Here is a 23,880-nt window from a genome sequence, read left to right as displayed (position 1 = left end):
GTCACATGGTTTGGCCTATATGTACGCTCTTCTATTGTGGTTAGTGCTGTAGAGTCTAATTTGACCTTTTGTGACCCCATGTGACAAGAGTAGAACTGCCCCACAGGGTTTCACTAGCTGTCATTGTTTGCCTCTTGCCCGTTCATGGTTAAGGGAACAGATCACCAGGTCTTCCCTGGAAGAACAGCTGCGTGGGTTCAAAGCACTGGTGGTGAGTCATGTTCCATCAGCAACTGGAGATCCTGAGAGCTTTACTCCGTCTACATCACTGTCTACTCTCCTTCGAGGAGGCAGTTTTCCCAGTCGTGTTTTCAGTGTCTTCCACCCTAAGGCTCACCTCCCAGCCTTATAGTGACAGCCTTTTGCTGCTATTCCTACATCTTCAGTGGTTAATCCCTCATACGTGGACAGCCTAGCCCCTCTCTGTAGTTTGTGTTTAGTCTAGAAGCTCCACTGAAACCTGTCCACCTTGGGTGAGTCTGCTGGTAGTTGAACTACTGGTGACATAGCTTCCAACAGCACCGCAGCCTGCAAGTCACTACAGCAGCGGTTCTCAACCTTCCTCATGCCGCGGCCCTTTCATACAGTTCCTCATGCTGTGGTGACCCCCCCCCAACCATAAAATTATTTTCGTTGCTACTTCATAACTGTAATTTTGCTACTGTTATGGATCACCATGTAAATATCTGATATGCAGGATGTATTTTCATTGTTCCAAATTGAACATCATTAAAGCATAGTGATTAATCACAAAACAACATGTAATTATATACTGTGAAATATTTATTTCTAATTACAAATAAATGAAATTTTCTCTTGAAGCATGGTGTAGCATGAATAACAGTCTTCACGTTCAGTACTCGTATGTGGGCGTATCTGCATGTTGGTGACCCTGCCTGGAGATGGATAGAGGAGTGGTGTCTCGGTTCCTAAGACCATCTGAAATAAGTGTTTGCCAATCCTTGGTGACCCCTGTGAAAGGGTCGTTCGACCCTCAAGGGGGTTGCGACCCACAGGTTGAGAACCACTGTTCTACACTCTACTTTTAAGTTGTTTAAGACTCTACTCAGTAGAGTCTTAAATTCCTTTATACTTATGGCCATTCTTCCTTTACTGAGTGGAATAATTCCAGGTTAATCCTATCAACCATTCATGGAGATTGGCTTATTATCCTTGTATTATATTGTTGGTAACTTGTAATACATACCTGTTATATGTCTACAATATATTATGTGTATCTGCATTTGAGAAAACAAGAATTCATCACAAATGATAGTTTATTATTTTAATGTGCTTACAATGTCAACACCCATGTTAATTAAAATTGACAGGCTGAATTCAATGGTATAGTCAGTTAGAATTTATTCGACAGTTCTCACCTTTCAAAGCAAGCCTTCTGTAGATAAATGAATGCTCTTGAGCTTGTGAAACTTTAATCTTTACCTGTTTACACTTGTGGAAAGGGCATGGCAAAGGCATCCCACTAACAGAGGCAAGAAAAGCAGAGATAGAGCAGGGGTGACTGAGCACCTTCCTACACTGCAGGATTGAAGATTCTGGTCTTCAACATTCTTCAGGATTTAGCAAGTCAACATAACAGCATTACTAACATCTAAATGGATGTAAAAGACTTCCCTTTCCACTGAATGCTGATCCCCGCCCCCTCCCATAATATATTTTAAAAGAAAGCAAATGCACCTTTCTTGCACAGTTTTTCACACAGGGAGATCGTTAGTTCTTTTAGTATTGCACTTTAAGGGATGCACCTCTGTTCTATTTCTAGGCCGTTAGAGAAACATGGCTCAGTAAACTGGCGACTCTTTAAAAGCAAGACATAGAAAAAGGATTTTTTTTTGCCCCAAAGTATTTCAAGAGTAAGGAGTTGTTTTTATACATGGGCCATGTTGAAGACAACATTTGGATTGTGGTGACTTCTCTTCCTTACGAAGGCCTTTATTTGTGTCTACATGTGTGTGTAGGTGTGTGAGAGATAAGGAGAGACGATGTTTCAGCATATGGTAGGACTGTGCTTTCCTAAGAACTCTCTAGCTGGGTAAAATACAGATCGAGGCATTTAGTCTTCCTCCCAGGAACCAGCATAAAAGTGCATGTTGTACATTCACAAGAAACTGAAGGAGATGATCACTTACTATCGGAACATCTGTTTAAACAGCTGTTTAATTGAGAGACGTGTAAACACACTCCTACAATTAGAAACACCCTGGCTATCCTTCCTTGTCTTGGAGGTCGGGTGGAAGCGTACACAGACAGGAGGCAGGAGGCAGAGCGTTACATACAGGCAGACAGAGTAGGGTGATAAGGCCAGTTGGCTATCATTTCCACAAGTATTTACAGGGCCTTCCGTTCCTGCACCTCCTTGCTCACATGCAAGTGACCTGCGTGACTCCATCTTCCGGATCGAGCTGTCCATCCTCTAACTCCCGCAGGACACTGTCACTGCTGCCCAGGCCGGTGAAACTGCTGTACCGCACAGCCCTCTCCCCTTTCAGCCAGCATTCACTTGAAACAGAGAGGGGACACTCCTCAGGCTGCGGTCGGCACTCTGTCGATCTTGAGGTGGCCGTGTCAGATCCAATGCTCCTGTTGGTTAACTTGTTCTTGGATTCACCTTTGACAGGGCGGTTGCTTTTCCCCTGAAACAAGAGATAGGATCCAGAAGTAAAAAAATGATGGGTACCGCCCTATTCTTTTGCCCTATGATGGACACTTTGTTTCTTGGCCTAAACCTGCTCATTCTCCAAGGACGAGCTCGGAGTCACCCTCCTCCCCCACTTCCAGGCGAGCCCCCCTCCCCTGTGCTCGGCAGCCCTTTGCAGGTGTGGGGAGAGCATCTCTGGGGAGAGACACCTGGTCATGTCGGCAGCACAGTGAATGCAAGTCTGCAGGATGAATTCAGCAGCAGATCTTAAGGAGTTTCCCTTTTCATGGCATTTGAAGGCGCTCACCTTTCAGAGCTAATTTTTCGTAGATAAAATGGAAACACATGAAAACTTCCATTTTCCTTCTTGGCTGTAGTTGGGATCGAAACAACAAAAAAGAGGGGTGGCATGGGAATTCAGTGGCCCCCTACAGCCATTTTATTCAGGAATAATTCCAATAATCACGGACAATTCAAACCACAACTATTTTGAACCAATGCCTGTAATATGTTCCTGGGTCAGAAACATCTTCCTGTTTCGCCATCAACAGGTTCTGCCTGACAACAGGCATGTGTGTACTCTTCAGGTGATCTAATACACTATGGACATTCTTGCTGATATTTAGCCTGGGCTGACAGTATCCTTGGTCAGGTTTAGAATAAAAGAGGGTATGGTCTCGGCCAAGGAAACTTAGGTCAAAAGATATCTCAAAGACAGGGAAGCCCAAGGAGGAGAATTATAGTAGATGAGCATGTGGAAAGATGTCCTGGCAGTGCTCTGAGCTAAGCATTGGGCTGCTAACCAGAAGGTGAGCAGTTTGAACCCACTGACTTAACCACAGGGAAAGGAGGCTACCTTCGTTCATAAAGATAAAGATTTACATTGTGGGAAAAACTGTGGCGCAGTTCTACTCTGTCCTCAGGTTGTGATGAGTCAAAATTGACTCGACAGCCGTGGGTTTCGTTTGTGAGCATGTGGACGCCCAGACTCCCCATGAGATTTCATTACAAGGACTCACTAAGCGCTGACAACATGACATAGATTAGAATTTGATCACAGACTCTCAGGCACTCAACCCTAAAAGAACTGAAGAGTATGTTACAAAGGCACAGTGATTTCCCAGCTTTAGAGTGTGTGCACTGCAAGTTCAACTACATGTTAGTTGGAAGCTAGGATTGCATTTTCTCTTAGAAAATATTCACAGAGGTCAGATGTGCAGGGTGTTACACAAGTCTGGTAGCACTAATAATCTGTTGAAAAACACAAAGGTATTTTTACTGGTTTTCACTAAAACAAACAAATAGCTTTCTTAGATAGGATTTTGTGGGTTACTGTGAAAATAATCACTGTTTATGACATTACTTGAATGGGAGAATGCACAGACCTCTTTTTAAAGTGCTGAAATCAAGGGTGCCACTTTGAGGCTAAGGTGCCCTGACCAGCAGCTCATGGTATTTTCAGTCGCCTCATACGCATGTGTAAGTGGGTGATGAGGAAGGAGACTGAAGAGGAATTGCTGCGCTTGAGGAGTGATGCTGAGGAAGAACGTGGGCTGCCAGAAGAACACAGCCATTTGTCTTGCAAGAAGTAGTTAGAACGCTTTTTAGAAACAAGCATGGTGAAACTTCAGCGAGGATACTTTGGACATGGAGAGACCAGTCCTGGGAAAAGAGATCATGTTTGGCAAAGAAGAGCGCTGGCAAGAAAGAGGACGACTTTTGACCAGACGGACGGATGCAGTGGATGCAACCCTGGGCTGCAGGATAACGACGATTGTGAGCTGGGCAGGACCAGGCCCGGCTGCTGTGCACACAGTTGTTGTGGGATGGCACCACTTCACGGTGCCTAGCAACAGTGTGTGGTAGGGAAGCGGTTCTGGTGGCATCATGGCTAAGGGCTTGGCTGCTAGTCAGCAGGTTGGCGGCTCAAACCCATGCGCTGCTATGTTAGAGAGAGCTGTGGCCGTCTGTCCCATGGAGATTTACAACCTTGGACACCTTACAGCGCAGTGTTGCTCTGTCCCATAGGGTCACCAAGCGTAGGGTCAACCCCACAGAAACACTCTGTAGCATGTTGCAGAGAGAGGAGTGTACTGGCAACCTTGGACAGCTCATCTTTCTCTTGGCCACGATACTGGAGTCTAGGCAAGTTTATGGGCAAGAGTCGGCAGTGGGTCCTTCCTCAACAAAGACCAGCTTTCATGGTAGTCACGCTTTCCATCGGTACCCTGCAGTCATCAAATACACACCTCAACCCAAACAAGTGGACCTGAGTGAGTACCTTTGCTCTGAGCCTGGCTGGTCTGGGATGCCTCTGGGCACTTAATTCCGGAAGGTGGGCTTGCTGACCTGCAGAGCTTGAGCTGAATGCATTACAGCACAGCCATATGGCCCCTTGGCCACTTACTAGTTGACCAGAAACTTTGTAGCATGTCCTGGTAAACCACCACTCTGAACATTTCTTACTGCCATTAGAACTTGTTAACTCCCTTAATATCCTGTGATCATGGAAAGAGAAACATCAGATCTAGAATGTTTTCCCTTCTTATTCCCATTCACCAAATGTACTGAATTGAATCCAAACATACAATATGATAGCTTTACTCTCAGATAAACAAACCAACTAATCAACAAACAAAAAGACCACCCACTGTCCTCAAGTTGACTCCAGTTCCTGTGACCTTCTAGGAGGGCGTAGAACTGCCCCTGTCGCTCTCTGAGACTAGAGCTTTATGGGACATCATCTTCTCCCACAGCGTCGCCAGTGGTTTTGAACTTGCGGGCCTTAAAGCTAGCAGCACAGTGCACAGCCCACTGCGCTCTGACAGGCTGAGGGTTTCACAAGGGCACGCTCTCTGCATTGGGGGCTGGAAGGGGACCACGAAGAAGGCAGAGTGAAGAGCGCTGCCAGATGGGGTTGCTTCTCCAGCCTGGCTGTGGCTCTTTCCCACATGCATAACAAAGGCGTTTACTTTTGAACGCTGCCTGAATTACAAGGGGAAGGTAGGGGGGTGCCACAGAGCACTTGGCAGCCCGGCTCCTCACTTCCTCACTGGCACCAGGGCCAAAGGTAAAATTTGCAATAAATTTCTTATTGTATACCAGCCAAGAGAGACCAACTCTTATATACTTAATAAAAACTCTCTTTAACAGAAAATTGGGCACTATCCAGAATAAAATGATATCAATAGTTAATTCACATTTTTTTCAGTTCTGATTCATAGAGACCCTTCAACAAAAGCCCTCTACTGCAGTGGTTCTCAACCTTCCTCATGCCGCAACCCTTTCATACAGTTCTTCATGTGGTGGTGATGCCCCAACCATAAAATTATTTTTGTTGCTTCATCCCAGTCATTCTGCTGTTGTTATGAATTGGACAACCGCAGTGAAAGAGTTGGCTCCCAAAAGGGTCGCAACCCACAGGTTGAGAAACACTGCTCTAAAGGTTTTCCAGGGTGGTAAATCTTTTCAGAAGTTGACTACCTCGTTTCTCTCCCGTGGAACACACAGTGGATTCAAAGTGGTAACTTTCTGGTGAGCAGCCCAGTGCTTAACCCACAGTGCCACCAGAGCGCTTCATTCGCTTTTAGCAGCCACTAAGTATAAGTTCGAATGTTAAAAGTTAACTTTAAATGTTAAATGATGATAAAGTCTTGGGGTGGGTATGAGGGGAAAGAGGAGCTGATCCCAAGGGCTCAATAGAAAGTAAATGTCTAGAAAGAACGATGGAATATATGTACTAATATGTCAGATACAACTGATGTATGGATTGTAACAAGAGTTGTAAGAGTCCCCAATAAAATGATCTTAAAAAAAGATGATAAAGCCACCAAGTATAACTTCCAGTGTTAAAAGATGATAAAGTACCTATTCTTGGTAAAGTACGTCTCCAAAAAGAAAATTTTTTTTCCAGAACACCTTTAAAAAAAAAGTTTACAAATACATCTTCAGCAAATACATTTTCAGCAATGATATTGCTTCCCTTTGTGCGGCAGTTCTCAACCTGTGGGTCGCGACCCCTTTCACAGCAGTCACCTGATTCATCACAGTATCAAAATTACAATGAAGAAGTAGCAACGAAAATAATTTTATGGCTGTGGGGGTGGGGATCACGACTACATGAGGAACTGCGCGGCAGGGCCGCGGCCTGCGGAAGGCCGAGAACCACTGCCCTAGTGGGAGCCAATGGGATGCACTCGCCGTACTAATGGCTGGTGTTCAGTCACCTAGCTTTGCAGCGGAAGAGGTGTGGCGTCAGGGCAGCCCTCCTGGGGACGCATGCAGTCAGGCTGGCTCCCCACGAACAGGTTTGTCTCCCGAACCCCATCCTCACCCCACACGCGGTCATAGCTTTTGCCATACCCCCAACAATTACTTTTTCATAACTGAGGGTCAGGTCTAGAGCTGTCCTGGGCTGGGGCCTCTCCTTCAGCCACTCTACAGAATCAGGCCCTGGCCGCGGAGAAGACTGGGTTTGCACAATGTCGCGGAGAAGACTGGGTTTGCACAACGTCGCGAAGAGGCTGGGGTTGAACTATAACCCACACTTCTTACCTTCATCTCAAACCGTCTTCTTCACATTTGCACAAACACAAATAGATTTGTGGTCACAGATATTTGTGTTTTCCAAGTCAAATATTTTTTAAATTATGAAAGTAGTATTTGCATAATATAGAAATTTTGGCCCACCTCCCAAAAGTAAAGCCCTCCGGCAACCCCTTGTTCCCAGAGATGTACGTCACTGTTAAACTCTTGGCATATTTTCCTCCTTTTGTTTCTTCTCAAAATGCACACGTGTTTGCAGTCATACACATGGATGGATAGAAACAGGAAGTTTTAGATCTCACCTTCCCACCTTGAACTATATGCGTGTTTCTCTGTCAGTGAAGAGATTTTCCACGCTACAGCATCAGGCTCACTCACAGACCTTCCGACTTTCTCAGGATGTTCCCACTTACAAAAGAGGCAAGTGCACCGACACTGGGCCTCCACTCTAATGCCACCCAGGTAAAATCTTGAAACTTTGAGAGCCATTCCTGTTTCCTAAAAAGGATGATTCATTAGAAACATGGCAGTCAATGACAAGTCAGTTGGGTGTAGGGTGTCCTACAGGTCTTCCCCCTATCCTGCTTTATCACAACCAGTACTTTAAAAACAGAAACAAAAGCATGAAGACAGAATTCTACCAGCAGTTGTAAGACATTGTGTTGTCTCACACAGGGTGAGGTAGTTAGTTTATTGTGCCAACCTGGCCAATAAACACATGTGGGGTTCATTGAAGGGTGGAGAGATAAATGACTCAGTAAGCCTCCCCTTTCTAGTTCTCAGGTCTCTTGCTTTCTGGTGGTCGGACCAGGGTGCAGTTGCCTTAGCCAGTTCCCTGTTTTAGCTGGCAAGGCTCACTTCCTCTAAGACATCCTGAGGAGAAGCCACATGGACCTACCCCGATGCAGCCCTGGGTGCTGGAGCACCCGTGTGGAGACCCCTGCCAGCGCTGAGATGCTTACACGTTCACTGACTCGGCTTTCCTCCTGCAGTCGGCATCATTGCGTGTGTTTTGTGAGATGGAGGAGGACTTGTGGATTGGTGGTGGACATGTGGGTTAATGTTGGACTTGTGGGCTTGGGCAGCACTGGGTTGGAATGTTTTCTTGATGCGCATTTAACCTTTATATTAAACTCTCTCTCCTACATGAGTTTTTGTGGATTTGTTTCTCTAAAGTACCCAGACGAACACAGTGCTCTGATGGACAGAGTGACTAAGAAATATGGCTCAGAAAGTGATGAAAACATTGAGCACACATTCATATGGATTATCCATCTCTGTGTGTGTTCAAGTATCAAAAAATATCAGTACATTTCTTCCCATATTCTCTCACTGCCATTATGTCAATGCTGGCTCATTGTGACCCTCTGTGGGTTTCTGAAACTGTAACTGTTGTGATAGGTGGGTTTGTTGTACCGGCATGGCCAATGAACACATGTGAGAGTAGTTAAAAGGTGGAGAGATAAATGGCTCGGTGAGCCTCACCTTTCTCTCTTGCTCTTTGATCATCGGACGAGTGTGCGGCTGCCTTGCTTGTTTTGCCTCCATTTGCAAGCTACACTACCTGTGGGACCCCTAATTCATGGACGGTGTCACTGTAACTTGAGGTTCCTTCAAGACCTGCTTCGCCATGCTGTTTGCTGTTTGCTGTTTGCTGCCTGTGCCCGGATAGCCTGGATTGCTCTACAGAGGACTACCTGGCGCCCTCAAAACCTGAAGGACTGTCGGTGTACTACTAGCTGTCTCACGGAAGTGAGTTGCACTGAGCTATTTGTACTGCTTTATAAATTAATTAACTGTTTATGTCTTATGTTATCTATCTATATAAATATATATAAAATTATTAGTGTCCTGGTTTTGTTTCTCTAGCAAACCCTGTCTAACACAACTGTGAACAGGAGTAGAAAGCCATCTTTCTCCTGTAGAGCTGCTGGTGGTTCTGAACTGCTGACCACGCAGATCTTGACCAAATGCTTAACTACAACACCACCAGGACTCCATTCCCATTTACTAGCTGAAGATAATTATTATTATTTTAAAAAGTGGGGGATCTACAATACACTGGTAAAGGCTCATATTACCAGTGTGTTAGAGAGTGAAATTCTGAGAACTAAGTTTACAGAAGGCTAGAGTTACAGTGAAAGTTCAAAATTCATTTTGGCTTACACTGAATTCTTTCTGTTAACCAGCTGCAGGGATAGCCTTGCCCTTGGGCAGAGTATTTGTGAACGTAGATTACTACCACGCCCCTGCCTTTCACACAGGGAACTTGCCCGGGTGTGGCCTTGGTGGAAACTGGGAAAGTCAGATAGCGTATCCTGGACTGCCTTGTTGGACCCTGAAGCTTTTCTGTTTAGCATAATGCATATGTCCCGATCATGGTCCCATCTGTAGTCCCACCTACAACTGTAATGTACTGACTGATCTGCCGCCAGTCATGCTTTTGTGACAGTTTCCTTTGTACTCCATGTCCCATTTAAGGGGCTGGGCTTCTGTAAACCTTGGACACATGACAGCCTCATGCTGATGGTCTCTTTCATCCAGGTCAATTGATGTTGTCTTTCTCTTCCTTAAGACTTAATATGTGTATAAATTATATATGAATTTTGGGTCCCTTTTGTCAACAACAACAACAACATGTCAAGTACTCTATACATATTTTCTAACTGAATGCTCACAACATGGTAGGTACTAATTTTATATATTATTTTATAGACGAGGAAACAGAAGCTTGAAGATCATAGAACTCCGTTTGCTCTGCCTGGATCCCCGGAATCCCTTACATGGTTTATTTACTCCTGCGATTATCACTCGATGGGAAACTCTACTTTGAGTAAGTAGAATCAATTAATTTTAAGTGAACCTTTTGTTTCTTACATAATTCTTAAACAAAAATGGGATGAATTTTTTAACCAACAGAAATGGAGACTTTTAGGTCATCAAAATTTGATGGGTTTGTTTGCATCTTCAGAAGACTCAGAAAAGTTATTAAATGAGATCCGAGAAGAAAATTTAGAAGAGTATTTGGGGTGAAATCCTGCTAAGCGGCTCTTGTCCTATGCAGTAGGAGCCCATGGTGGTGTGAACTGTTAACTTGCCGGGCTGCTAACTGCAAAGGGGGAGGTTCCAGTTCACTCAGGTGCACCAGATAAAGTACTGGCAACCAGGTTGTGAAAAGCAACCATTGAACACTCTGTGGAGCACAGCTCTACTGAGCACACGTGGGGTTACCATGGCAACCGTGTGAGTTTGATTTTATTCTTATTTCTTATGGATATCGTTTCCTTGAATCCATTTAGAGTTTTGTTCTCTAAAATAAACAAAACTTTAAGGTAGAGGTAGCAGGAACAGTCATATAAAACTTCACATAGAGGGCCATTAATCACCTCATTATATTATACTTTTTAAGAATTTCATTCCCTAAAGGCAGTTTTTATCAAAGGCAAAGGTATTTTTTTGAAAGTATAGGCTATAGGATTTATAAAGCAAGCGATGTTGAGCATTCTTTATTTTTAATACAAAGAAATTGACTTTTTTAAAAATGTGAATTCAATGAATTGTAACATGAATTGTGGAACAGCCATGCACTGTAATCATAACATAGAACAAGTTCAATATCCTCAAACATCCTCATACTATCGCTTGTTCTTCTACTACATTTTATTTAGTTTGTGGCTGAGCACACAGCAAAATGCACCTCAGGTGACAGTTTCTACGTGGACACTTAGGGACACAGATTACAGGTTTGGAGTTGTGCGACCACCCACGTTGCTCCTCTGAGTGGTTGCCCCCTCGTTCCCTTCACCCCACTGCTCCCACAGGCCCCCAGCTAATCTTCTAAGTCGCTCTTGTCAGTTTGATCCCATATGGCTCGATCTCAAAGGAGCATAATCCCCAAGGCAGAGCCTTTTCACTAACTACGCTACACCATCTTTAGGTCTTACGGTGGCGACAGGGGGTATTTCTTGGTTTAAGGGTGATAGTTTTAGGGACTCCACCCACTCTCCAGGACTCCACAAAGTGTAGAGTCGATGAGAATTCTGTTCTGAATTTCCTCTCCTTTGATTAGGGTTTTTCTTGGATCAAATGTTCAATAATGGTAGTGTAATAAAAAGCAAAAGCAAAAAAACTTATGTAGGGATGACGTTTGCCTTCCTCCAGATATGGAAGGGGGAAGGCAAATCAAACTCCCCATCAACAATGTCCAAGGTGAATTTCTGTGGGGCTGAGGTCAGATTACCTCTATCTTCCACTCCTTTCCCCCAATTTTGACACCAGCTATCCCTGCTTCTGTGGCTGGATTTGAGGATTCATTGCAATAGCCACACAGAAGTTACAGACAATACTCATAATTATTGGGTTTATTACAGAAGTTAATAGGTTACAATTCATGTGAGAAATACTCTGGATACAGTTGGGCAGTCAAAATAGTTTCTTCACTGCTGTACCCAGAGACAGGCTCTCTCTGGCCCTGTCTCTGGGGCTGGGCCTGCCTTGCTTGACCAATGTTACAAAGCTCTTTTAGGAATGCCAATAAAGGCCCAAAGGGCATGCCACTCCACTATAAGCCTCAACCTGAAGGCACTCAGCTCTAGCTCTGTGGGTGCCTGGAGGAAGCCACTCCAAAAACTAGCCTTCTGCCCTCAAACACTTAGCTTTACTTGCACCCTGGGCTGCGAAAGCCACTGTGCTGTCCCCTGCTCTGGCCTTGGTTCTGCTGTTGCTGCTTCTCTGCCACTATTCTAAGTCACCCCTCACTTGGATTGAGGACAATCGATGCACAGGGATCTGGGGTCCAAGTGATGTGCTCCTGATCCTTGCATGTCTTTGATGGGTAATGACCTGATAATTTTTTCATGTGTTTGGTGCCTAGTTAAATATCATATTTGGTAAAATGTCGATTGAAGGTCTTTGCTCATTTTATGATTGGGTTATTTGTCTTTTTGTTATTAAGTTGTCCGAGTTTTGTCTACATTTAGGTTATTAGATTTTTGTCACGTGCATAGGTTTTGAATATGTCCTCCTGGCTGGTGGCTTGCCTTGGTTTCTGTTTGCATACATAAGTTCTCAATCCATTTTGAATTTGTTTTTGTGTATGAGGCATGGATTTTGTCTTATTTATTTTTTGTAGTACATGACCTTTTAATAGAACACTATTTGCTTCAGTGTGGGACATTGTATAATTTTTGAAAGGATTACACCTGTTGTTCCTTTCCCATATTCCTTTCCTCTTTGTGCATTTTCTGCTTTCTTTTTTATTTTTAAAATTATTTTATTTTTTAAATCATTTTATTGGGGGCTCTTACAGCTCTTATCACAATCCATACATCCACTGTGTCAAGCACATTTGTACATATGTTGTCACCATCCTTTTAAAAACATTTCTTTCTACTTGAACCTTGGTGTCAGCTACTCATTTCCCCCCTCTCTCCCTTATCCTCCCACCCTCATGAAGCCTTAATTATAAATTATTATTTTCATATCTCACATAGTCTACTGTGTCCCTTCATCCATGTTTCTGTTGTTCCTCACCGTGTGTGTGTGTATTATACGTTCATCATTGTGATCAGTTCCCCCATTCTCCCCCCTACTTTCCCCCTACCCTCATGGTATCGCTATTCCCATTATTTTTCCTGAGGGGTTTATCTGTCCTGGATTCTGTTTGTCGAAAGCTCTTATCTGAACCAGTGTACATGTTCTGGTCTAGCCGGATTTGTAAGGTAGAACTTGGGACATGATAGTGGGCGGGGAGGGGAAGAAGCATTAAAGAACTAGAGGAATTTTGTGTGTTTCATCGGTGCTATATTGCACCCTGGCTGGCTCATTCCTTCCTGTGACCCTTCTGTGAGAGGATGTCCGATTGTCTACAGATGGGCTTTGGGCCTCTACTCCTTCCTCTTTTGTATTGATATGCTTGTTTGTTTTGGGTCTTCTGGTACCTGATCCTGTTGACACCTCATGATCACACAGGCTGGTGTACTTCTTCTATGTGGGCATTGTTGCTTCCCAGCTAGATGGCTGCTTGTTTAACTTTAACATGTTAAGACCCTATGTGCTATATCTTTTGATAGCTGGGCACCATCAGCTTTCTTCACTACATTTGTTTATGCACCTGCTTTGTCTTCTCTGATCATGGAGGAAAGGTGAGCATCAGAGAGTGTCAGGTTATTAGAACAAAGTGTTTTTGTTTTGAGGGAGTACTTGAGTAGAGGCCCAAAGTCTGTCTGCTATCTTAATACTTAGCATATACAATGTGTACATGGATCTATGTCCCTATAATTATATGTAAATATATTTACACATGTACATGCCTGTATTTAGACCTCTATAAGTGCCTTTGCCTCCTAGTTCTGTCCTCTATTTCCTTTTACTTTCCTCTTGTACCACTATCATGTTCAACCTTCATTCATCTTTCAGTAATTCCTCTCAGTTACATTGCACTTGATCAAGCCCCACCAGGCAGTCTACACCCTCCTCATCATTGATTTTAGATCACTTGTCCCTGAAATTGATGGCTCCCCACTTCCCTTCCCCTCTCCCATGTCGCCCCAGAACCGTCAGTCCCATTGTTTTCTCCTTGGGACTGTTTATCCTGCCTATCTTAAATAGATAGACATGAAAAAGCAAAAACAAAAGCTTCTATATAGTTCCATGTCCGTCTGTTGACCTCTTTGAACGTTTTTTGATCGAGTCTGATGGGGTGCCAAGCCCCGAAGTCTATTTTTTGGATTCCTGGGGTGCCATCTTATTTTGCTGCATGTGAAAATCCCTTTTAGCCAGCACCATTTATTGAAGAGACTCTTCTTTTTCCAGCACATGGACTTGGGACCCTTGTGAAACACTGGTTGACAATTTTCCTGGAACTCTCAATTCGTTTCCCTTGGTCTACATGTTTATTGGACTGGGATGTTTTCAGTACTGCATCTGTATCGTATGCTTTCAAATCAGGACACACGAGCCATCCTATTTTGTTCTTCTTGTTCAACATTGTTTTAGTTATTTGGGATCGCTTGCCATTCCACAAAATGTTGAAGACTAGGTTTTCTATTTCTGTAAAGGAAGCTGTTGGGGGTTTGATTGGGATTGCATTGAATCTATAGATGATTTTGGGTAGCAATAACATCTTTACAGTATTAAGTCTTCCAATCCATGACATCTTTCCATGTATTTAAGCCTTCTTTCATCTGTTCCAGCAGGCTCACGTGATGTATGTCTTTATCATATCCTCCCCCCACCCCAATCCCTGGCAACCACTGATGCATTTTCCCTCACTAAGTTTTGCCTTTTCAAGGATCTATGGAATAATACAGTTTGTAGTCTTTTGAGACTGACTGTTTAAACTCGGAAAAAATGCTTTATGGTTAATCCAAGTTACTGTGTGTCTAAAGACTCAAACTCAAACTCACTGTCGAGTCAATTTTCATTACAGTGACCCCCTGGGACAGGGTAGAACTCCCCCTGTGGGCTTCTAAGACTGTAACTCCTTGAGGGGCTAGAAAGTTTAATCTTTCTCCTGGAGAGCAGCTGGGTGGCATCTAACATAACTCACTTTGCTACCAGGGGCTTTTTTCCTACTCATTGCTCAGTAAATGTTTATTTATATGACTACATCACATTTTACCCATTCATCATGAAAGCATTTGGATTGTTTGTAATTTGGGGCAATTATGAATAGAACTGCTATAGACATTGTGTACAGACTTTTGGAGGTGAAAATGAGGTTTTATTTATTATGAAGTTAAATATACACTTGCCATATTGTTCAGGACTGGGATTGCTGGGTTATATTGCTGATACGTATATATTCACCTACATAAGAAACTGTTAGACTTTTCCAGAATGGCTGTGCCACTTTGCATTCTACTTCTTCACCAGTTCTTGGTATATGCTTTAATTTAGCCATTCTAATAAGTATTCAGGGCGCCCTGGTGGTGTGGTGGTTACGAGGTAGACTGCTAACTGCAAGGGAAGCAGTTAGAAACCACCAGCAGCTCTGCAGACGATGGGGCTTGCTACTCCTATAAAGAGTCACAGTCTTGGAACCCACAGTCCCACCCTCTCTGACAGCATCGCTATGAGTTGGCATCAACTCGATGGCAATACATTTTGGAGTTGGAAGAATTGTGGGCTAATGTTGGGCTGCTAACCACATGGTCAAACTCACCAGCTGCTCCTTAGAGAAAGAGGTTGTCTGGTCTCATCAAGATTTTGTCCCAGACACTGTCTGTCGGGGTGCTGTAAGTTGGAATTGATCTGCTATCAGTGGGTTTGGGTTTTGAATAGGTGTGCAGTGGACTCCAACAAGATTTTAACAGACGTCTCACTAATGGCCAATGTTAAGATGTTCAGTTGCTACCTATAAGGTTGGTGGTCCAAGTATACACAGGGGTGCCTCAGAAGAAAGGCCTGGTGATCTACTTTTGAAAAACCAGCCACTGCGGGTGTATAAGCAAATGTGGCAAAGAAAGCTGATGGTGCCCAGTTATCGAAAGAGATAGTGTCTGGGGTCTTAAAGGCTTGAGGGTGAACAAGCGGCCATCTAGCTCAGAAGCAATAAAGCCCACATGGAAGAAGCACACCAGCCTGTGTGATCACGAGGTGCCAAAGGGACCAGGTATAAGGCATCATGCAAAAAATGTATATATATATATATGTATATATGTGTATGTATATGTATGTGTGTGTATATATGTGTGTGTGTGTATACACACATATATACCATAGTGAATGAAGGGGGAAGTGCAGAGTGGAGACCCAAGGCCCATTTGTTGGCTACTGGAGATCCCCTCATAGAGGGGTTTAGGAGAGGAGATGGGTCAGTCAGGGTGCGATGTAGTGCCGATGAAGAACACAGCTTTCCCCCAGATCCTGGATGCTTCGGCCCCCCCAGCTACCATGGTCCGAATTCTACCTTGCAGGACTGGATAGGGCAGAGGTTGTACACTGGTGCATATGGGAGCTGGAGGCACAGGGAATCCAGGGTGGACGATGCCTTCAGGACCAGGGGTGTGAGGGGCGATGCTGGGAGAGTGGGTTGGAAAAGGGGAACTGATTACAAGGATCCACATATGACCTCCTTCCTGGGAGATGGATAGCAGCGAGTGGGGGGAAAGGGAGACTCTGGATAGGGCAAGATATGACAAAATAACAATCTATAAATTCTCAAGGGCTCATGAGGGAGGGGGTAGTGGGGAGGGAGGGGAAAAAAAAGAAAGAGGGCCTGATGCAAAGGGTTTAAGTGGAGAGCAAATGCTTTGAAAATGATTAGGGCAAAGAATGTATGAATGTGCTTTGTGTAATTGATGTGTGTATATGTATGGATTGGGATAAGAGTTGTATGAGCCCCTAATAAAATAAAATAAAAAGAAAATGATTAGGGTAAAGAATGTACAGATGTGCTTTATACAATTGATGAATGTATATGTATGGATTGTGATAAGAGTTGTATGAGCCCCTAATAAAATTAAAAAAAAAAAAAGAAAAACCAGTCACTGAAAAACCTATGGAGCACAGGTCTATGCTGACACACATGACATCACCACAAGTGGGAGTTGGATTGGCTAGATGGCAACTCATACTTCAGTTGATGGCCATTTATTAAAATTAAAAAAAAAATTAAAGGCCCCATAGCAACTTTTTTTGTCATGTGCACTCTGTTCTCTGCTTCCCCACTGTCCTGTCCACCTTCCCACCTCCCTCCCTCTCTCCCTGTCCAGAGTACAGGCAATACCCGGCTAGCTTCACCAGTATTGAAAGCCTTTGGTTTCTGAAACAATACTTTCCTGACATACAATCCAAAGAAAGTCACTTTACAGAATTTTTCAAGTGCATTTGAAAATTTCCTGTTTTGAAAGCAAAGCTTTCACTGAAGGAAAAACCATTTCACCTGCACAACCAGTAAGTATGAGGTGACCTGAGCGTCACCGTATCCCTTCAACAAGGAGCTGAACACATGAACACGAGGAAGCGATATTTTTTAAAAGGTCAGAGGTCAGGACAGACTAGATCACACAACTCTGTTGCAAGATTAAGTATGTTTATCGCAGGGTTTAGACCGGTCTGACGCTGGCACATGCCCTTCCCAAAAGACAGTTTCCATGTCAAGTGCATATTTCCTCACCTGCAGCCATCATTTGGAATGGAGGTGAGGGGGTAAAACGTCAAGTTCACTTACCTCAGGTGTCTGAGCGGCTGAATTCCACATCACTGGCCTCTGAAGGAACACCACCTGCTTTGTAGCCAAATTTCCTTCTCTGCAAATGAAAACAGCAGTGTTAGGCTTTGAAAATTAATAAGACTTTCTATGTCACCTTAAATTAAGTTCAGTTAAAAAAACCCACTAGGAACTTAAAAAAAAGACACCACTGTGCATTTGAGGGGAAAATATAAATATGAGTAGACATATTTTTTAAAACATTTTATTAGGGACTCATACAACTCTATCGCAATCCATACATACATCAATTGTATAAAGCACATCTGTACATTCTTTGCCCTCATCATTTTCAAAGCATTTGGAGTAGACATATCTTTAATTATATATAATATATAAATAAAAAGAGGTCTTCCAATTCAACTGTGAAGATGATTTTGATGTTCAACATGTATCCTCTTTTTTAATGCATTAAGTAAAATAACTTAGGTTACAGGGACACATTTATTAAGTCTTAAACGGGAAAAGACAAAGACAGATCATCCGGATGAGGGAGACCCTCGAATGAGGTCAAAATGGTGTCCAAGGATTCACAGAAATGCAGCCACTTAAACAAGACCACGAAGAGCCAAGGAAACCTTCACAAAATCATGGCCATGGTTATTAGGCGTCCAGAGTTGGTTCCGACTTACAGCGATCCTCTGTACAGCAGAATGAAACCCCGCCCATCCTGTGCATCCTCACAATGGTTCCTGTGCTGAGCCCCCTGTTGCAGCCACTGTGTCAATCCATCTTGTGGAGGACCTTCCTCTTCTTTGCTGCCTCTCTACTTTACCAAGCATGATGTGCTTCTTCAGTGACTTATCTTTCTTGATCACATGTCCAAAGTACTTGAGATGAAGTCTTGCTATCCTGACCTCTAAGGAGCCCTGGTGTGATAGTGGGTTACAAGTTGAGCTGTAACTGCAAGGACAGCAGTTCACAGCCACTAGCTGCTCCCTGGAAGAACGATGAGGCTTTCTATAAAGATTCAGTGTTGGAAAACTACAGGGGTGGTTCTACTCTGACCTATAGGGTCACTGTGAATCAGAATTAACATAGTGAGTGAGAAAAATCACGATTAGAGGCAGATAATTCATCACAGTTGCAGGCTGGTCAGCAGAGACATTAAAGTGATCTTGGGATATGTACATTACTGCTGATTAGAAAAGTTTACGAAATTGGTTCAGGGTCCTCCAGCCAAGATGGTCATGGTATGATTCAAGACTGCGTGGACCCGTGTACCTTGGAATTCCTTACAGGGCGTAATCTCTACAGGCTAGGCTGCCCCTAGCGTTGAAGAGTGGGAGCAAGCCATTTTCAAACATCTTCTGCCTGAGGGCAAAGCTGGTTAATGGTCAGAAAAAATTCAATGGGGCTGAATCTATGTAGAGACACCAAAAACTGGATCTAGGGCTCTCACTGTGAACTGTAGCCTACTGTAAACTGAAGGCTTCCACAAACCTAATGCTCTGAATTCAAGCTCCAATACAGACAGGGCAGAGTATTGGGTACTAGGCTATCCGTATAACACAGAAAACAAAAACAAACTCACTGTCCTAGGGTCAGTGCCCACTCATAGCGACCCTATAGGACAGGGTCAAGCTGCTCATGTGAGTTTCTGAGCCTGTAAATGCTTATGGGAGTAGAAAGCCTCAATTTTCTCCTGAGGGCCAGTTGGTCGCTTTGAACTGCAGACCTTTTGGATCACAGCCCAATGCATATTTACTATGCCACCAGAGTTCCTATGTATACATAATAGGAAAAGAAATAGGACAGGCCAATAGAATGGAGGTCGGGTGGGAAGGGGACAGGTCCTGAATTAAACTAAAAAGAGAGAGATAATTAGCCAAGGGAGGGACCATTTTATTCTCTTTTGAGCAGTACATTACACAATTATAATTCATATCTGAGAAAGCCTTTTGGCTCTCTGCATGCTACTCCATGAGTTACAATTGTATCACAGGTTGAGTTCTGAGCACAGGTTTCTGTACCGCTATAGTTTACCATGGGAGCCAGCTTGAGTTGTCCCTTAGTTTCAGTTTCCATTGTTGAATTCTTTCTGACCATAGAACTGGCAATATAAAATACTTTGCCTCCAAACATGTGTCCTTTGTGAAATCATTATCAGATCTCAAAGCAGTTATGATATGATAATACATAAGTCGTAGCTGGAAAGACAGACGACAACAAATACCTCTAAAAAGAGAAGATTGTGATTGCAAAATAAAACCACATCCAAGTTTAAAGACTCTTACCAGCCTTCCCTGCCAGGACAGCTATTTTCATGAAGGTCAGTCTGGCATGTCTGTAGCCCTGCGTCTGCACACATCTGTGCTGTATGCCTTTCTCATGATGTTCTTTCTTTGTGCACTTTTATCATACTTTTCATGACAGCTTAATTTCCTGAACGAATGAGATACCAAAATATACTAAACCTTCCCTTTATGATTGGAAAATTAGATGCTTCCCATTTCCTGCTAATTATAAATGATGTTGCTATAAGGCAGGTATAGTTTTTTTAATTAAAAATCATTTTATTGGGGCTTGTATAACTCTTATCACAATCCATCCATCCATCCATTGTGTCAGCACATTTGTACATTTGTTGCCATCATTATTTTCAAAATATTTTCTTCCTACTTGAGCCCTTGGCATCAACTCCTCATTTTCCCCCTCCCTCTCCCACCCTCCCTCTCTCATGAACCCTTGATAATTTATAAAATTTTATTGTTTTTTCAACCCTTACACTGACCAATATTTCCCTTCACTCACTTTTCTGTTGTCCACCCGACTGGCAGGGGGTTATATGTAGATCATTGTGATCCATTCCCCCATTCTCCCCCCTCCCTCCTCCCCTTCCTGTCCTGGTATCACTTCTTTCAATATTGGTTCTAAGGGGGTTTATCTGTCCTGGATTCCCTGTGTTAACAGCTCTTATGTATACCCATGTACATGCTCTGGTCTAGCCGGATTTGTAAGGTAGAATTGGGGTCATGATAGTGGAGGGGAGGAGACAACAGACAGTGTAAGACACGCAATAACAATAATAATATATAATTGATCAAGGATTCACAAGGGTAGGAAGATCAGGGAGGGAGGGGAAAAAAGAGGGGTTGATACCAAGGGCTCAAGTAGAAAGAAAATGTTTTGGAAATGTTGATGGCAACAGATGTACAAGTGTGCTTAATAATATTGAATGATGGAGTGTTATAAGATTTGTAAGAGCCCCCTGCAATAAAATGATTAATTAAAAAAAGAATATATCTCTATCTATCTATTTTCCCCTTAAGTTCTCAGTTTTTAAAATAGTTCTTAGTGAGTTGTTGTTTTTATTTTAAGGCTGCTTATATTTGAGTTTCAAAAAGACTTGGTATGAAAAATACCTCCACTTTTGGAGAAACTTCAATCGTCCTGCAACCTGAGTTGGAGACAAGGGGCTGCGCCGTGAGTGTGAACAGTGTGCAGAGGGCAGCCTAGTGAACAGACAAGGCAGTCACTTCGCAACTAAGCAGTTCCTGGGCTCAAATTCCAACTCTAGAGACCCTAGCTCCTGACTGTGGGCCACGTCCGTAAATTCTCTGTCTCCCTTTCCTTCAGGGGTGAAGTGAAGGTCAGCTAGACCACTGCACCCGAAGGGTCTCCCACTGTGCCTGCCACTAGGAGCGCAGCCTTCCACGGGCTCCCCTTTCTGTTCTGTAATCAAGTGTGGGAGCCCTAGTGGTGCAATTGTAATGCACCCGGCTGCTAACCAAAAAGTTGGTGGTTCAAACCCGCCAGAGGCTCCACGTGAGAAAGACTGCTGTGGTAAAGATCACAACCCAACAAACCCTGCGGGCAGTGCTAGTCGCTTGGCCTGTTATGGGTTAGAATCCTCAGCGGACCACTCTCAGAACCTGACCTGCGGGGTGGGGGTGGCGCCTAGGCGGGCCAGGAGCACTGGGGCTTATTCCCTAATTCAAGGTATGAGTGACAGAGATAGGTAGAGGAGGGGGTGGGATGCTCTGATGTCAGTGCTCCTTAACCTCTACAGGCTGGGACGAATAGTCCAGCACTGCTGGGTGCTCCAGGGTGTCATGTGGTCTAGAGCCAGGGTCGGCAAACTGCTCTCAAGTAAAAATTTTAAAATGTTATCCAGATAATGGTGATTTCATTTATTTGTACAAGTATATTTATGGCGAGACATGGAAAAATAATAATAATTTATAAATTATCAAGGGTTCTTGAGGGAGGGAGGGGAAAAAGGTTCATTAATATTGGATATGACTCTTTTAATCTTTAACGATTCTTTCTTCTCATAAAACTCATTCTTTAGGCTCCCCAAGCAAACTCTCTGCCCCCGAGTCGACTCCAAACCTCCAGTGATTAGCACAGAGTAGACCTGCCCCATACAATTTCCCAGACCCTGTCACATTTTATACTAATGTGAGATATGGAAAGGCCGCCTGCTATGCCCCAATTTTAAAACGGGTTAACTCCCACTCCTCCACCAATCACTTCATGAAAGGGAGAGATTTTTTCAACAAGGCACAAAAAAGGCAAAGACTGATAATTTGCTCATATTACCAATGAAATCTTCCATTGATCAGTCAGCATAAAAACATAAAAGTCAAGCCACAGAATAAGGGAAGATAATTGCAACTCACAAAACCCTCTGCTATCATATACAAATAACTCATAAATAAACATGTTTTAAAGTGGGAAATATGTAAATTAGGTACTTTGCCAAAGAAAATCCAAAATTTCAGGATGGATATGAAAATGTGCCGAATTGCGGTTATAATTGGGGAAATGTAACTCAAAGTGAGATTGTACTATACATATACATTGACCAGGATGGCATAAGCATAAAAGTTTGTATTTTATGACAGTCTTATGGGTTGGATCTTTGGAAAGTGCCATACTGGTGGGAGTGAGTATAGACTAAACTATTTGGAGATTAATATTTATATTAAATATATATGATATTTAATATCTAATGTTTATCAGAAGAACAGAAAGAAATGCCCTTTGTGTTTTGTGCTGTGGAATCCACCCATGCCGACCACAGCACACGTACAGGGCAGTGTAGAACTGTCCGACAGCTTTCCCAGGATGTCGTCTCTCCAGGAGCAGGCCAGTAGCTCCTTTCTCCCATAGCCGGGTAGTTCAAAGAGCGGGTTATTCTGTTATCACTGTGCACTTACCATGGTCCCCTCACCCCAGCGATTCTATCCTAGACCTACGCGTATACCCTTGAGAAGCTTAGACACGTGTGCATTAGAATCCACACTCACGTTCAAACAGCCAGCAGCAGAACGGGTATACATTAGTTGAATGGATAACTAAATGGCTGCATTTAACAACATGGATACATCTTACAAATAATATCGAGAAGCAATGCTTAAAGAACGCATACAACTCCATTTATATAGACTTCAAAAGAAAACCAAATAAACCCAGACACACACAACTGTATTGTTCAGGGATGCTATGTGAGCAATCAGACTGTAAAGTACCGCAAGGCCTTGCTTCCTGAGCATTGCCATCATGGTCACCTGCGGATGACAGGCGAGTGTAAGATGGGAAACGCTTAGGGTGCTTCCTGGGTACCAGCAATATTCATTTCTTGACCAGTGGTGATGTGACAGGCGTTTGTTTTATAAGGACATGCATTTTTGTTTTATGTACTTTTTAATGTATGTGTTTTAGTTCATAAAATGATTTAAAAGTGTTATTTCACAGTGCTATATGGGATAACAGTTGTAAATTTATACATACTAAAATGCTTCTTCATTTTTACACTTACCCCTTTGGGAAAAACCAGTGTTGAATCCTGTGGGTTTTTAATTAGGAGACGTCTCTAGGAATTCACTTTCCAGTACTCACTTCTCCTTGACTGTAACTATTATCTTCCTGATCGTGTTATGGCTCACGGTTTGTTTGCCAAAACAAAAGAGAAGAACTAACTCACTGCCATTCCTGAGAGAGCAAATGATATGTGGCATTCATTCTCACACCTCCACTTTCCATGCTTATGGCAGACATAACTAGTTGATTGCCAGTCTATCTAGATGAGCCAGACTGTAGTCTCAAAACCGTATCACAGTGTTCCAGGCAGTCACTGCCACCTACTAATGATGGGATGTGAGGTGGAGTTCCTTGTCCCCCCTGGCTAGCCTAACTGACCACCAAGAATACCTGTCCACCCCTTGCCACCCCCAATTAACACTGCCTCAGTCTTCACAGTCTGGCTGCCTCCTCACCATGTTGTAGTCTTCCACCACAGTAGCCTGCCATGCACCCAGGTTTTTCCATTACCTCTCCCTTAAGGAGCCTTTGTAGGCACTTTTTTTCCTGAATTACTTTCCACCCCATGATATTTTAATACCAAAGTTAGGTAACACTGTCCATCAGTTTATGTTCAGTGGTGTTAACCAACATCATAACTAAGGGTTTTTTTCACCCCGCCCTACCCCTGGCTCAATAATCACTTCTCCTGCCC

General features: G+C 43.3%; 1 protein-coding gene across 2 annotated transcripts in view; it reads right to left on the bottom strand.

Moving 5' to 3' along the window:
- Positions 1–799: 799 nt before the first annotated feature.
- Positions 800–23,880, bottom strand: part of RFTN2 (raftlin family member 2) — an 81,448-nt gene continuing 58,367 nt past the window's right edge. Inside the window, exons 8-10 of one of the 2 annotated variants that reach the window (XM_075529345.1) lie at positions 17,379–17,457; positions 7,507–7,702; positions 2,492–2,654 (exon numbers count right to left, since the gene is read on the bottom strand). In XM_075529345.1, the coding sequence (XP_075385460.1) occupies positions 2,626–2,654; positions 7,507–7,702; positions 17,379–17,457 (304 nt within the window). In that variant the 3' untranslated portion in view covers positions 2,492–2,625. Of the gene's footprint in view, positions 2,655–7,506; positions 7,703–17,378; positions 17,458–23,880 lie in introns of both variants that reach the window. The other variant, XM_075529344.1, reaches the window with a different exon arrangement.

Source organism: Tenrec ecaudatus, chromosome 13 (assembly GCF_050624435.1).
Source record: "Tenrec ecaudatus isolate mTenEca1 chromosome 13, mTenEca1.hap1, whole genome shotgun sequence".
NCBI classification, from domain to species: domain Eukaryota; kingdom Metazoa; phylum Chordata; class Mammalia; order Afrosoricida; family Tenrecidae; genus Tenrec; species Tenrec ecaudatus.
The sequence above is the reverse complement of the archived record's forward strand: the minus strand, read 5'-3'. Positions and strand labels throughout refer to the sequence as shown.